At 41.5% G+C, this 15,835-nt stretch overlaps 1 protein-coding gene across 1 annotated transcript in view; it reads left to right on the top strand.

Annotated features, from left to right (window-relative positions):
- Positions 1–15,835, top strand: part of YME1L1 (YME1 like 1 ATPase) — a 59,806-nt gene that overhangs the window by 29,458 nt on the left and 14,513 nt on the right. Inside the window, exon 9 of the mRNA XM_070432972.1 lies at positions 13,983–14,073. Within this exon, the coding sequence (XP_070289073.1) occupies positions 13,983–14,073 (91 nt within the window). The remainder of the gene's footprint in view (positions 1–13,982; positions 14,074–15,835) is intronic.

Raw genomic sequence — 15,835 nt, 5'->3', positions numbered from 1 at the left:
TATGCCTCCCAGCACCGTGATCAACGGAGCAGCGAGGCCTCCTGTCACCGGATCAGCGTGACAGGGGGCGGCGTCCCAACCCCCTGATTGGCCCTGCTCTGTGTGTGACAGGGTGCGGCGCCCCAACCCCCCCCTCCACAGGCCCTGCTCTATGTGTGACGGGGTAGAGCCATAACCTCCCCATCAGCCCTGCCCTGAGTGTGACAGTGGCTGCGCCCCAACCCCCTGAACGGCCCTGCTCTGTGTGTGACGGGGTACGGAACCCCAATCCCCCTGATGGTCCCTGCTCTGTGCGTGATGGGGGCAGCGCCCCAACCCCCTGATTGGCCCTGCTCTGTGCGTGATGGGGTGACGCCGCAACCTCCCCATCGAACCTGCCTTGAGTGTGACAGGGGGCGGTGCCCCAACCCCTCAATCGGCCCCACCCTGAGTGTGACTGAGGGTGGCATCGCAACCTCCCAATCTGCCCTGCTCTGTGCATGACAGGGGGTGGCGCCCCAACTCCCCAATCAGCCCTGCTCTGAGCCCGACCAGGGGCTGCACCTAGGGATTGGTCCTGCCCTCTGCCACCCAGGAGCAGGCCTAAGCCAGCAGGTTGTTATCTCCCGAGGGGTCCCAGACTGCAAGAGGGCACAGGTCGGGCTGGGGGACCCCCCCTCCCCCCAGTGCACAAATTTTTGTGCACCGGGCCTCTCGTATGGTATATAAGGAAATAATAGATGTTAAGTGATAAAGGATGATGGTGGAAAATAGAGCAAGGTGTAAAGAGGATGAGGAGTTCTGGGATAAAGGTCACAGTTTTATTATTTTTAAAATTTTATTTTTCAAATGACAGCTTATATTCAGTATTATTTTGTACTAGTTTCTGGTATACAGTATAGTGGTTAGACCAGTGATGGCGAACCTCTGACACGTGTGTCAGAGGTGACACCCGAACTCATTTTTTTGGTTGGTTTTTCTTTGTTAAATGGCATTTAAATATATAAAATAAATATCAAAAATATAAATCTTTGTTTTACTATGGTTGCAAATATCAAAAAATTTCTCTGTGTGACACGGCACCAGAGTTAAGTTAGGGTTTTTCAAAATGCTGACACGCCAAGCTCAAAAGGTTCGCCATCACTGGGTTAGACCAAACTCTTGATATTTTCAACACCTACTCGACACCATACATAGTAATTAGAACATTGTTGACTATATTCCCTGCCGGGAGCCGGTCCATCCTTGCTGTTTCAAGGGACCTGGCGTATATGGCATACTGTTCTTAATATGTTAGCTCCCCTTCTTGGTGCTATGTGTTTTAACCAAAGTCACCTCTCCGAGAAAGGTTGTTTCCCCAGGTAGGAATTTTTCCCTGAGGTTAGGGAGGGGATACAACCCCTTAATTAAGTGCCAGGCGGGTAGTTAAGCTACATAATCTTTACTCCCTGGAATGGAGATAAGAAACGCCCTAACCTTTGTAATAGAAATTGACAGGATTAAAATCGGCTGGTATAAATACGGATGTAACAAGACAATAATCGTCAGATCCTAACCAGAACCTAGCCAGAGAACATGGCAAAAGATCCTGGACAGAACCTGGCTACAGAACTTCACTGGAGAACCTAGACAGAACATGGCAAAGGAACCTGGATAGAACCTGGCTAAAGAACCTGGTGAACTGAAACCAGTTTCCATGTCATTCATTCTTCGCCGACTCCGTCCATACCTTTGGGGATCCCTGGACCCGCTGGGGTTGGACCCCAGCAATTCCCTATGTTGTACTGTATATCCCCATGACTATTTTGTGACTACCAATTTGTACTTCTTAATTCCTTTACCTTTTTCATCTATTTCCCAACTCTACTAGCCTGTGGCAACCAGCCATTTTTTTCTCTGTGTCTATGAGTCTCTTTCAGTTTTGTTTGTTCATTTATTTTTTTCTTTAGATTCCACACATAAGTGAAATTATATGGTATTTATCTTTCTCTATCTGACTTATTTCACTTAGCATAATACCCTCTAGATCAGTGATGGTGAACTTTTTGAGCTCAGCGTGTCAGCATTTTGAAAAACCCTAACTTAACTCTGGTGCCGTGTCACATAGAGAAATTTTTTGATATTTGCAACCATAGTAAAACAAAGATTTATATTTTTGATATTTATTTTATATATTTAAATGCCATTTAACAAAGAAAAATCAACCAAAAAAATGAGTTCGGGTGCCATCACTGCCCTAGGAGCTCTATCGGTAAAGATATTGCTACGACATCTGTCTGATATTTTGCTGCTTATGGATTTATGGTTTCCCGCCTTATATTCTCAGTCTCTTAATGGGCTTCAGAAATTGCACACCGTGGGGCAAGGTGTTTTCCAATAGGGTGGGTAAACTGTTTTCCCCTCAAGGGCAAGACTGACTATCGCAATTATCTGTGTGAGAAAGATGACCACTGCAGTATGAGGAAATGATTTAGCACAGGAAACCGTGGTGTCTGCCTTCTGAGCTCTAATCCCAGATCCCCCAACCCTGGCTTCTGCTCACACAGCTCCAGTCCACTCCAGTCCCTCTGCTGGAGCACAGGGTGAGTGACTGACTATACATGGAAATTTGTGTGTTGTCCCTTAAGAGGGTGCTGGCTTTTCCAGCTGTCTCTCTCTTGCAGGCAACAAACCTGCTGCTTTTCACAGTCAGATATTATGTAGGCACCCTTTTCAGTTCTGGTGCTCTCTACTTGGGGGTCCATCTTGGGGATTAGACCCCAGAGTTCTCAATGTCAATCCCCCACAACTGAGATATCTCTCTGGTACTTCAGTTGTTGACTGTGGGAGCCCCACCAGCCCTTTCGCACCTCAGCTCATCCTACCAGTCTTTATGTAGTCTCACTTTCCATTCTCAGTTATCAGGGTTCTCTCCAGCCAGTCTTCAGTTGATTATTCAGGAAGTTTTTCTGTATTTTATTTGTAATTCCATGTAGCATACACTTACTCCACCCCCATTTTAAATTAACCTAAACCTCTCTCTGCTTGGCTTCCTCTGTAAAAGATTTATATATATAAACTTGAAATGATTTCCAGTGTCTAAGATATACTATGTTTTTTTAAAAAAAGCAAAATCTCTAGCCTTCTCAGCCAGGAAGGAGGGGCAGTTCCATTTTTAATTTTTAGTTTTTCAAAGAGCATGGATTCTACCCAAGTTGCCTTTATATATATTTAAATTTTATTGGTTTTAGAGAGAGGAAGGGAGAAGGATAGAGAGATAGAAACATCAGTGAAAAACATCAGCTGCCTCCTGTATGACCCCTACTGGTGATCAAGCCTGCAACCTGGGCATGTACCCTAACTGGAAATTGAACCGTGACTTCCTGGTTCATGGGCCAATGCTCAATCACTGGCCGGGCACATTTTTAACTTTTTAAAAAAAATATATATTTTATTGATTTTTTTTTTACAGAGAGGAAGTGAGAAGGATAGAGAGTTAGAAACATCAATGAGAGAGAAACATCAATTAGCTGCCTCCTGCACACTCCCTGCTGGGTATGTGCCCGCAACCAAGGTAAATGCCCTTGGCCAGAGTCGAACCTGGGACCCTTGAGTCTGCAGGCCGATGCTCTATCCACTGAGCCAAACCAGTTAGGGCCATTTTTAACTTTTTGAGGAAACTCCATACTGTTTTCCATAGTGGCTGCATCAATCAGCATTTCCACCAACAGTACCAGAGGTTCACTTTTCTCCACATTCTCACTGTCACCTGTTTGTTGATTTATTGTTGACAGCCATTCTGATAGGTGTGAAGTGATACCTCATTGTCGGTTAATTTGTATTTCAATAATTAGTGACATTGAGCATCTTTTTATATACCTGTTGGCCATCTGTATATCCTCTTTGGAGAAGCATCTATTTAGGTCCTCTGCGCATTTTAAAATTTGATTGTTTTTCTGGTGTTGAGTTTTATGAGTTTATAGTAAATTTTTGAGAGTAACCATTTATTATGGAATTGAATGTTCTTCTTCTATTCAGTAGATTGTCTTTTCGTTCTTTGATGTTTCCTTTGCTGCTCAAAAAACCTTTCAGTTTGATGTAATCCCATTTGTTTACTTTTTCTTTTGTTTCCCTTTTCAGAGGCAATAAAGTAGAAAAAAACTTTGCTGTGAGAAATGTCAGAGAGTTTAGTTTTGTATTTTCTAGTCTTTGTCAAATATTACTTGCCCATAGAGGCTAGAGTTTATTTCTGGGTTCTTCATTCTGTTCCATTGATCTTTATGTTTATTTTTAAGTCTTTTTTTAAAAAAATTAAATCTTTATTGTTCAGATTATTACAGTTCCTCTTTTTTCCCCCCATAGCTCCCCTCAACCCAGTTCCCACCCACCCTCTGCCCTTACTGCCCCCCTCAACTGTCCTCATCCATAGGTGTACGATTTTTGTCCAGTCTCTTCCCGCACCCCCCACACCCCCCCCCTCGAGAATTGTCAGTCCACTTCCTTTCTATGCCCCCGATTCTATTATATTCACCAGTTTATTCTGTTAATCAGATTATTTATTCACTTGGTTTTTAGATTCACTTGCTGATATATGTGTATTTGTTCATAATTTGTATCTTTACCTTTTTATTCTTCTTCCTCTTCTTAAAGGATACCTTTCAGCATTTCATATAATACTGGTTTGGTGGTCATGAACTCCTTTAGCTTTTTCTTGTCTGTGAAGCTCTTTATCTGACCTTCAATTCTGAATGATAGCTTTGCTGGGTAAAGTGATCTTTGCTGTAGGTTCTTGCTGTTCATCACTTTGAATATTTTTTGCCACTCCCTTCTGGCCTGCATAATTTCTTTTGAGAAATCAGCTGACAGTCGTATGGGTACTCCCTTGTAGGTACCTAACTGTTTTTCTCTTGCTGCTTTTAAGATTCTCTCTTTGTCTTTTGCTCTTGGCATTTTAATTATGATGTGTCTTGGTGTGGTCCTCTTTGGATTCCTTTTGTTTGGGGTTCTCTGCGCTTCCTGGACTTGTAAGTCTATTTCTTTCACCAGGTAGGGGAAGTTTTCTGTCATTATTTCTTCAAATAGGTTTTCAATATCTTGCTCTCGCTCTCCTTCTGGCACCCCCATAATTCGGATGTTGGTACGATTGAAGTTGTCCCAAAGGCTCCTTACACTATCTTCGTATTTTTGGATTCTTTTTTTCTTTTTGCTTTTCTGGTTGGGTGTTTTTTGCTTCTTTGTATTTCAAATCTTTGACTTGATTCTTGGGATCCTCTAGTCTGCTGTTGGATCTCTGCATAATATTCTTTATTTCAGTCAGTATATGCTTAATTTCTAGTTGGTCCTTTTTCATATCCTCGAGGGTCTCACAAATTAATTGAGGGTCCCACTAAATTTATCAGCGGTTTCTAGAAGATTCTTGAAAAACCTTATAACCATGGTTTTGAACTTTGTATCCAGTAGTTTGCTTTCCTCCATTTCTGTCATTTGTGACCTGTTTTTTTGTCTCCTCATTTTGGCTGCTTCCCTGTGTTGATAGAGTGGCTTTCTGTGCTTGGTGTCCTATAGGGCCCAGTGGCTCAGCCTCCCCAATTACCTGAGGTGGACACTCTTGGTGCACCCCTTTGTGGGCTGTGTGCACAGTCTTGTTGTAGTTAAGCCTTGATTGTAGTTGGTATCACTGGGAGGAATTGACCTCCAGGCCAATTGGCTGTGAGAATCAGCTGTGTCTGCAGTGGGAGAACTTCTGTACTGGAGGCACCCTTATGAGGCAAGACTTGCTTCAGTGGGGCTTTGGTGCTCACTGAGTCTGCCCCCTGAGTGTGTCCCTTATGGATCTGAGGAGTTGTAATCTGGATGGTCCCACTCTGACCACTGGGTACACTGGCACTTGGATCTCTAAGAAGGTGCTAATTTAGCCTCTGCCTGAGGTTACCCAGCAGGAGCTACAGAGAGATCTGCAGATTCCTTTTCTTTGTTTGGGGTTTTGAGGTGCCCAGATGAGGCTCAGCTGTGAAGCAATGCAAGCTGCTGTGGGGCCTTGGGCCTTCTTTTGGATGTTCTGGGTCTCTCTGACCCAACTGCAGTTTGTTAGGTAATTTTCAGATTGCAAAGGGCCAGGCCTTTCATATGCAAAAGCCTCTGTGCACAGCTTGGGTGGGGTGGGGTCTCAGGGGATCAACAGGGCAGAGCAAGCAGCTATGGCTGCTCCTCAGTTGTACCCTAAGAGGCCCTGAGTCTCAGTGTCCCGAGGTAATCGCTGCAAGCACCTCTGAGAGAAAGCCTCCCTCGAGTTCCGACCGATGCGAGACAGTCCAGTTTCTCCCTGTATGAGTCTGGGTCCCCAGAGACTCACCCAGAACTGGAGTTCAGAGCAGTCGGTAGCTTGAGACTCCCTCCCGATTGAAAAAGACAACTGTGTCCTCAGTTGCCAGCCCTTTCCACCTGCGCCTCCGTACCTCTGCACTTTACTTCCGCACTTCCTCTGAGTCTCAGTGTGCTTTTCTCTTTCCTTCTAGTTGTAGAATTTCCACTCAGCCAGCCTTCCTGTGATTCTGGATGATGTCCGTTTTGTCTTTTACTTGTATTTTTGAAGTGGTTGTGCGAGGCAGCAATTTCCGGTGTTTACCTCTGCCGCCATCTTGGTTTCTCCTGTTTTTAAGTCTTTATCATGATGTTTTGATTACTGTAGCCTTGTATAATTTGATATCAGGTAGTGTGATATCTCCAATTTTGTTCTTCTTAAGATTGCTGTGGCTGTTCAGGGTCTTTTGTGGTTCTATATAAATTTTTGGAGTATTCTAGTTCTGTGAAATATGCCACTGATAGGAATTGTGTTGAATCTATAGATTATTTTGGGTAGTTGGACATTTTATTGATGTTAATTTTTCCTATCCATGAGCCTGGTATATGCTTCCATTTAATTGTCTCTTCTTCAATTTCTTTTTTTTTTTTAATTTCTTTTTTATTTTTTTAAGACAGGGAAAGGGAGAGAGAGAAACATTATTGTGAGAGAGAAAAACATCAATTGGTTGCCTCCCATACATATCCCAAATGAGGATTGAAACTGCACCCTGGGTGTGTATCCTGACTGGGAATCAATTCCACGACCCTTTGGTCCAGGGCAGAATACTCCAACCACCTAAGCCACACAGACCAGGGCAGATTCTTTCTTTAGTATCTTTTTTTTTTTTTAAATATATTTTATTGATTTCTTACAGAGAGGAAGGGAGAGAGATAGTTAGAAACATCGATGAGAGAGAAACATTGACCAGCCGCCTCCTGCACATCTCCTACTGGGGATGTGCTCGCAACCCAGTTACATGCCCTTGACCGGAATCGAACCCGGGACCCTTCAATCCGCAGGCCGACGCTCTATCCACTGAGCCAAACCGGTTTTGGCCTTTCTTTAGTATCTTATAATTTTCCAAATACAGGTCTTTTACGTCCTTTTTTTTCCCATTTATTTTATTTTATTTTATTTTATTTTTTAATTAAATCTTTATCGTTCTGATTACATTTGTTCCTCTTTTTTTCCCATAACTCCCCTTCTCCCAGTTCCCGCCCCACCCTCCGCCCTCACTCCCCACCCACTGTCCTCATCCATAGGTGCACGATTTTTGTCCATTCTCTTCCCGCATCTCCCATTCCCCCCCCCCCCCCAAGAATAGTCAGTCCATTCCCCTTCTATGTCCCTGATTCATTGTAATCACCAGTTCATTTTGTACATCAGATTATTTATTCACTTGATTCTTAGATTCACTTGTTGATAGATGCATGTTTGTTGTTCACAATTTGTATCTTTACCTTTTTCTTCTTCCTCTTCTTAAAGGAAACCTTTCAACATTTCGTATAATACTGGTTTAGTGGTGATGAAGTCCTTTAGCTTTTCCTTATCTGTGAAGCTCTTTATCTGACCTTCAATTCTGAATGATAGCTTTGCTGGATAAAGTAATCTTGGTTGTAGGTTCTTGGTATTCAGTACTTTGAATATTTCTCGCCATTCCCTTCTGGCCTGCAAAGTTTCTGTTGAGAAATCAGCTGACAGTCGTATGGGTATTCCCTTGTAGGTAATTGAGTCTCTTTCTCTTGCTGCTTTTAAGATTCTCTCTTTGTCTTTTGCTGTTGGCATTTTAATGATGATGTGTCTTGGTGTGGTCCTCTTTGGATTCCTTTTGTTTGGGGCTCTCTTCGCTTCTTGGACCTGTAAGTCCATTTCTTTCACCAGGTGGGGGAAGTTTTCTGCCATTATTTCTTCAAATAGGTTTTCAATATCTTGCTGTCTCTCATCTTCTGGCACCCCTATTATTCTGATATTAGTGCGCTTGAAGCTGTCCCAGAGGCTCCTTACACTATCTTCACACTTTCGGATTCTTTTTTCATTTTGCTTTTCCAGTTGGGTGTTTTTTGTCGAATCTTTGGTTTGATTCTTGTGCTCCTCTGGACTGCTATTGGGTATAATATTCTTTATTTCAGTCCGTGTATGCTTACTTTCTAATTTCTTTATCGTAGCATCGAGGGTCTCATTAGTTTTCGTGAGGCTCTGCTCAAGTTTATAGCAAGCCCTCAAAATTGCAATTCTTAGCTCCATATCCTCCATTTCTGTCATGTTTTTTTGTCTCCGCATCTTTTATGCTTTCTTGGTGCACCCCCTTGTGGTCTTTGTGCACAGTCTTGTTCTAGCCAAGCCTTAATTGTTGTAGTTAACACTAGAGGGATTTGACCACCAGGCCGGCTGGCTGCAGGAAACAGCTGTGTGGAAAACGTCTGCCTTCTGGGGAGGCGCTAATCCAGCCTTTGCCTGAGGCGCTCGGCAAATGGCTGTGCGCAGGGTTTGGGCGGGGTGGGATCAACAGGGCGGGCGGAGGGAGCAGTTATGGCCGCTCTCAGTCCCGTTCCCAGAGGCTCTGCTTCTCAGAACCCCGGCAGCCACTGCAAACCTTGGAGAGAAAGCTGCCCTCAGGTTCCAACTGATGCCGGATAATCCCGCTTCTCCCGTTTGAGTCTGGGTCCCTAGAGACTCGCCCAGATCTGGAGCCCAGAGTCTGAGACTCACTCCCGACCGAAAACGACAACCGCGCCCTCAGCCACCAGCCCGCTTTGCGCGCGCACCTCAGTACCTTTGTATTTTCCACACTGCGCCGCCTCTGAGCCTCGGTTTGCTGTTCTCTTTCCTTCTAGTTGTAGAGTCTCTCTTCAGCCAGCTTTCCTGTGGTTCTGGGTGATGTCTGTTCCGTCTTTTAGTTGTATTTTTGAAGTGGTTGTTTGCGGCAGCGGTCTCCGGTGTTTACCTACGCCGCCATCTTGGTCTCTCCCTCTTTTACGTCCTTGGTTAAATTTATTTGTAAGTATTTTTTTTTTTATGGAGTTCTAAATGGGGGATTGTTTTATTCTTTTTTTTTTAAATTCTCACCTGAGGATATTTTTTCCATTGATTTTTAGAGAAAGTGGAAGGAAAGAAGTGGGGCGGGGGGGGCGGGGGAGAGAGAGCAAAATATAGATGTGAGAGAGACACATCAATTGGTTGCCTCCCACATGTGCCCAACTGGAGCCGGGAATCAAATCTGCAGCTCAGGCATGTGCCGTTGACTGTGAATTGAACCTGCGACTCTTGAGTGCTCAGGATGGTGCTGTAATCACTGAACCAAACCAGCTCAGTTGTTGAGCATCGACCTATGAACCAAGAGGTCACCATTTGATTCCCAGCCAGCGCATATACTTGGGTTGTGCAGGAGGAGTGCAGGAGGCAGCCGATTTATGATTCTCATCATTGATATTTCTATCTCTCTCTCCCTCTCTCTTCCTTTCCTGAAATCAATAAAAGCATATCTTTTTAAAAAATGCAACCAATTACTGAATACTTACTTTGTATCTTGCTGCTTTACTGAATTCATTTATCTTTAGGTTTCTCTATATACAATATCATGCCATCTGCAAAAAATGACATTTTTACTTCTTCCTTTCCAATTTAGATACCTTTTATTTCTTCTTTTTGATTGCTGTGGCTATGTTGAGTAAGAATGGTGAAAGTGGACACTCCTCTCTTGTTACTGATCTTAAAGCAAACTCTCAGTATTTCCCTGTTGAATATGATGTTAGTTGTGGGTATGTCATATTATTATTATGTTGAGGTATGTTCCCTCTATTCTTACCTTTCTGATAGATTTTGTTATAAATGGGTTCTGGATTTTGTCAATATACTTATTCTGCATTTATGGATATGATCTTATGATTCTTACCCATTTTATTTATGAGATGTATCACATTAATTGATTTGGGGATACTGTATGAACCTTGCACCCCAGGAATAAATCTCACTTGATCATGATGTATAATCTTTTTATGTATTGCTGAATTTGGTTTACTAATATTTTGCTGAGGATTTCTGCATCTATGTTCATCAGGGATATTGGCCTATCACTTTATTTTTTTGTAATGTCTTTTTCTGGTTTTGGAATCAGAATAATGCTGACCTCATTAGATGGCATGAGAGTCTTTCCTCCTCCTGAAAATTTTAGAATAGTTTGAGGAGGATAGGTGTTAGTTCTTCTTTGAATGTTTAGTAAAATTTACCTTTGAAGACATCTGGTTAAGATCCTTTTTTTTTCTTAATTTATTGATTTGAGAGTTGAGAGAGAGAGATGGGGGTGGGGGGGAAGGAAGGGAGAGAGAGACAGAAACATTGATTTGTTTTTACACTTACTCATGTATTCATTGGTTGATTCTTATTTTTGTTTTGTTAATCCTCACCCAAGGATATTTTTCTATTGATTTTTAGAGAGAGTGGAAGGGAAGGGGAGAGACAGAGAGGAAAAACATTGATGTGAGAGAGACACATCTATTGCTTGCCTCCCACATGCGCCCTTCACAAGAATGGAAACCAGGACCCTTCAGTCTAAGGCAGGGGTGGGCAAACTTTTTGACTCGAGGGCCACAATGGGTTCTTAAACTGGACCGGAGGGCCGGAACAAAAGCCTGGATGGAGTGTTTGTGTGAACTGATATAAATTCAAAGTAAACATCATTACATAAAAGGGTACGGTCTTTTTTTTTTTTCTTTAGTTTTATTCATTTCAAACGGGCCGGATCCGGCCGGCGGGCCGTAGTTTGCCCACGGCTGGTCTAAGGCCTGACCTCCAAGCACTGAGCCAACCAGCCAGGGCCATTGGTTGATTCTTCTATGTGCCCTGACTGAGGATTGAACTTACAACCTTGGAATATCTGCTTGATGCTCTGACCAGTCAGGCCTAGAACCTTTGTTTTCTTGGAGAGTCTTCTTTCCCTCCAAATCAAAACATGGCTTTTTTTTTGCATATTTAAAATGTCACAAATAAGTCTGAAGAATGACTGGGCATCTTGCTGTTTCTATAGCTGGACAACGCAGGTCTTATTCATCAGCCTGCTTAACTGTTACTTTTTCAGAAATAGATATCATCCCAAATTTTCTGATATCCTTGTTTTTAACTGTTGTGACTTGCTGAATCAAAGCAGCTGAATTTGATACAAATTCATTGTCATGTCTATTAAAAAATTAACTCATTTTTCTGGACTTGAGTTACTGAACAAGCAACACCTGACCTCATCTGAAACCTGTGGATATATTTTTAGCCCCAGAAATTTCTGATTCCAATAAGAGAACCATTCTCCTGAATAACGACATTGATGGAGAAGTGAACATACACAAACCTCACCCTTGTAATGGAAACCCATTGTGATATCCTTGATCATATTCTGTACATGACTGCAGATTGTGTGAATGGTGGCCAGTTCCTTTCTATTTTCCACCATCTGTCAGCCTGGAGCCTCTTCTTTTTCTTCCCAAGGAGACTGTATTCTAGATTGATATGGTTGAAGTTCCTCACAGAGTGCCTCTGGGGCTTTTCACAGTCTCTTGAGAGTGATGTGGACATTTTCTGGAATATCAACAGTCAGATTGCTGACAATGGTCTTCATCCTCATAGTAGATGCACAAAGAGAGTGTTGGAAGTTTTTCGATTACTTCTTTGATTTCATTGGTTCAATTGGTCTGTTCAGATTTTCTGTTTCCCTTTATGACTCCAGTCCACCCCCAGCAGCTGTTCTCTGGTAGAGACCAAGGTGATTGCCATGTTTGTGCACTGACCCTTTAAGAGAGCGTTCCCACTGCTCACCATGGTGTGTGGAATCCTGCTGATTTTCGCAGCCACAGACTGTGTGGGCTCTAGTGCTTTGGGCTAGGTAACCTGGCATGGGGCTGATGCTTCTCTAAGGGAACTCTCACCCAAAATAGCCCAAAGGATTCTCACCCACCGCACATGCCCTTCCTACCTGTTTCGATGCGGGTTCCTCTGTAAATTCTTAGTTATAAGCCTTCTGTTCAGCTAGTGGACAGATGATTATTCAAGTTGATTGTTCCGTACTTTAGTCACCACTCTGATATGGTCCTGGGAAGAGGTGAGTGTAACTTCCATCTATTCTGCTGCCATTTTCAAAATTTCTAAAGGTGACTTTTTTTTTTCTTTTACTGATTTCAGAGAGGAAGGAGAGGGAGAGAGAGATAGAAACATCAATGATGAGAGAGAACCATTGATCGGCTTCCTCCTGCACGCCCCCTGATGGGGATTGAGCCACAACTCGGGCAATGTGCTCTTGACCAGAATCAAACCCAGGACCCTTCAGTCCCCAGGTCAACACTCTATTCACTGAGCCAAACCGGCTAGGGCACAATTTTAATTGGGGTGTTCAGGGAATGATTAACTGAGATGGTGACACATAAGTGAAGATTTGAAGAAGATGGGGAAAGCCATACATGTATTTGAACAAAGAACAATTTTTGCTAGAGGAAGAGAGAATAAAGGACCTAAAGAATTAATGTTCATTATTTGTTCATGGAGCTATTAGAGAGAGAGAGAGAGAGAGAGAGAGAGAGAGAGAAACATCAGTGTGAGAGAGACACATCCATTGGTTGCTTCCCAAAGGCACTCTGACCTGGGCTGGGGATCGAACCTGCAACCCAGGTACATTCCCTTGACTGGGAATCGAACTTGTGATGCTTTGGTGTGTGGACCGATGCTCCAACCTTTGAGCCACATTGGCTAGGGCACCTATGTTGTTTAACATCTGGCCTTCTGCACTAATTTTTGGTATCATTCTGGCAGTAGTGACTTTTGATATCATTTGCATTTGTGACTTTTCTAGTATGCTAACTAGGAAAATGTCTCACCATTTCTGATAGGCAGCTTTTGTAATCTTACATCAGAGTTTTAAAAATTGAGCTAATGCTCTACTTACTATTTTTGTTAGCGAGATTGGGCTTCATTCGTGCTAAAAATGACAGTTCTGCAAACAATATTTTGGGATTTAAATATTCTAAACTTTTTTTTGCCATATCCCTTTACAAAATATCATTACAAAAAGGAAGACCTATTTAATACTTTCAACAGTAAAGATTAAAAATAAATCATTACATCATAGCGCAGTTCTAGTTAATGCCCTTTGGTGTTTATGAGGAACTGAATAATTTATAATCTAGTAGAAATTCCTTATAATGAAAACAGCCTCATAATCACAAATTAATGTTTTAAGTTAAACACAGATCCCTTATCATTAATATAGCATGGCAATATACCGTTAGTAACATATCATACAGTAGTATACTTATCATTAAAAAAATATAGTAAGTCCACATAATTTGCCCTTGAAGCTTATAACCAGGTCCAAAAAAAATTCTGGATTTTAAACTTGATCAAATACCACTGACACATTTGAATAGAGTTTTTAATATAATAGTTTTTGTTAACTGGAGGAAGCAGTATTTTTTAAAAATGTAAGAAGTTTAAAATGTATTTTGTTGAGATATATAAGGAGACTTTGCATAATTGGCAGTAAGGGCCAGGAAAAAACTCTTTGTATATTTATAAAGGGATATTTTTTGTATACTCCTTTTACTGAAACAAAAAAAAAATTCCAATTAAATTTCCAATTTCCAAGGAGCAGGCCTTGATAATCAAATCTTTATTTTAAATTGTTTGGTAAATTGTGTCATTTTAGGTGGAGGAAGCTAAACAAGAGTTACAGGAAGTTGTGGAATTCTTGAAAAATCCACAAAAATTTACTGTGCTTGGGGGCAAACTTCCGAAAGGTAAGATATTTTCCCTTTACCAGATTTGCGATAAAAAAAATAGTGTAATATATTACTAACTTAATTGTTATCAGATTTAACTGGTTAAAGTTTAGTTCTTAATTACTATTTCATAAATAACTGCTCATTCTGAACATACCTTTCTATAAACCTTTTTTGTGTAATTTTAAATTTTATCATATAAACTTTAAGTCAGTTTGCAAGAATCTGACAAAGAACGCTACTCAACCCATACACAACATTTTGGGTTACTTGCTCATTCACTTTCTTTACATACATGTATTTTTTGAACAGTTGAGAGGAAGTTCTAAATATTACATCATGTATGCTTCTTTATTCCTAAATAGCTCATTATATATTTCTTAAGAATAAGGATATTTTCTTTACATAACTCCAGTACAGTTATTAAAATCAGGAAACTTAACAATGATCTAAAATTTATCAAATTCAAATTTCAGTATTTGTCCCAATAATAACCTTTTTAGTTAAGTTCCCTCATTGCACTCTCAACCCAGGTTGAGGACCCAATTCATGTTCACATATAACATTTAGATTTTCTTTAATCTGAAAAAATTCCTCAGCTTTTTTTTTTTTAAACAGGGATAAGGGTGGATTTTCTTATGATCTTCAAAATTGTATAGAGTACACATAAATTTGTAGAATGACTCTCAGTTTGGTTTTGTCTGATGTTTTCTCACAGTTATTACTCAATATGATTTTTTATTTTTATTTTTAAAAATATATTTAATTGAGTTTTTAGAGAGAGAAGAAGGGGAATGGATAGATAGAAACATTGATGAGAGAGAAACATCATTAATCGGCTGTCTCCTGCACGCCTCCCACTGGGGATCAAGCCCAAAACCTGGTCATGTGCCCTGACCAGGAATTGAGCCAGGGACCTCTTGGTTCATGGGTCTATGCTCAACCACTGAGCAATACTGGCCACGCTCAATATGAATTTTAATTACTGTGTGATATTGTGATTTACAATAAAAAACATATTTGGGCTTAGTCCCTGTTACTAATACAGAGCTCTTAAAACCTGAAATTTCTTAGTGAAGAGAGCAATTAAAGGTATGTTTTCACCCTACCTGGTTTGTCTCAATGGATAGAGCATCGGCCTGTGGACTGAAAGGACCCAGGTTCGATTCCAGTCAAGGGCACATGCCCAGGTTGCTTGATCACCGGTAGGGGGGTGTGCAAGGGGCAGCCGATCGGTGATTCTCTCTCATCATTGATGTTTCTATCTCTCTTTCCTCTCCCTTCCTCTCTGAAATCAATAAATATATATATTAAAATAAAGGTGTGTTTTGTTGTGTTAATAAGGTAACTTAGAAAACACCTGAAGATGGGGGCAGGTTGCCAGGAGAACTTATTCTGTGCTTAGAAGGTTGGAACATTTAGTACCACCCCCCCGCCCCCCCCCCCCCCCCCCCCCCAACACACACACATTTCCCCACCTCTGGGGAGTGAGAAGGGCTTGAGGTTGAATCCATGTTCAATATCCAGTGATTGAGTTAATCATGTCTATGTAATGAGGTCTCCATAGAAACCCAGAAGGATGGGATTTGCTTGCCCCACCATATGGTTGCTACAAGTATACATGCTATAATAAACTAGTAATCTACTAAGTAAATGTTTCTCTGAGTTCTGTGAATTACTCTAGCAAATTAACAGTACCCAAGGAGGAAGACATTAGAACCTTTGACCAGCTAAAAAGCATAGGAAATAACCTGGTCTTGCCTTTGGGAAAGCTCTCAAG

This window comes from Myotis yumanensis, unplaced genomic scaffold (assembly GCF_028538775.1).
Source record: "Myotis yumanensis isolate MYYU_CA2020_CCGP unplaced genomic scaffold, mMyoYum1.0.hap1 SCAF_1, whole genome shotgun sequence".
Lineage (NCBI taxonomy): Eukaryota > Metazoa > Chordata > Mammalia > Chiroptera > Vespertilionidae > Myotis > Myotis yumanensis.
This window is presented reverse-complemented; position numbering and strand designations above follow the sequence as displayed.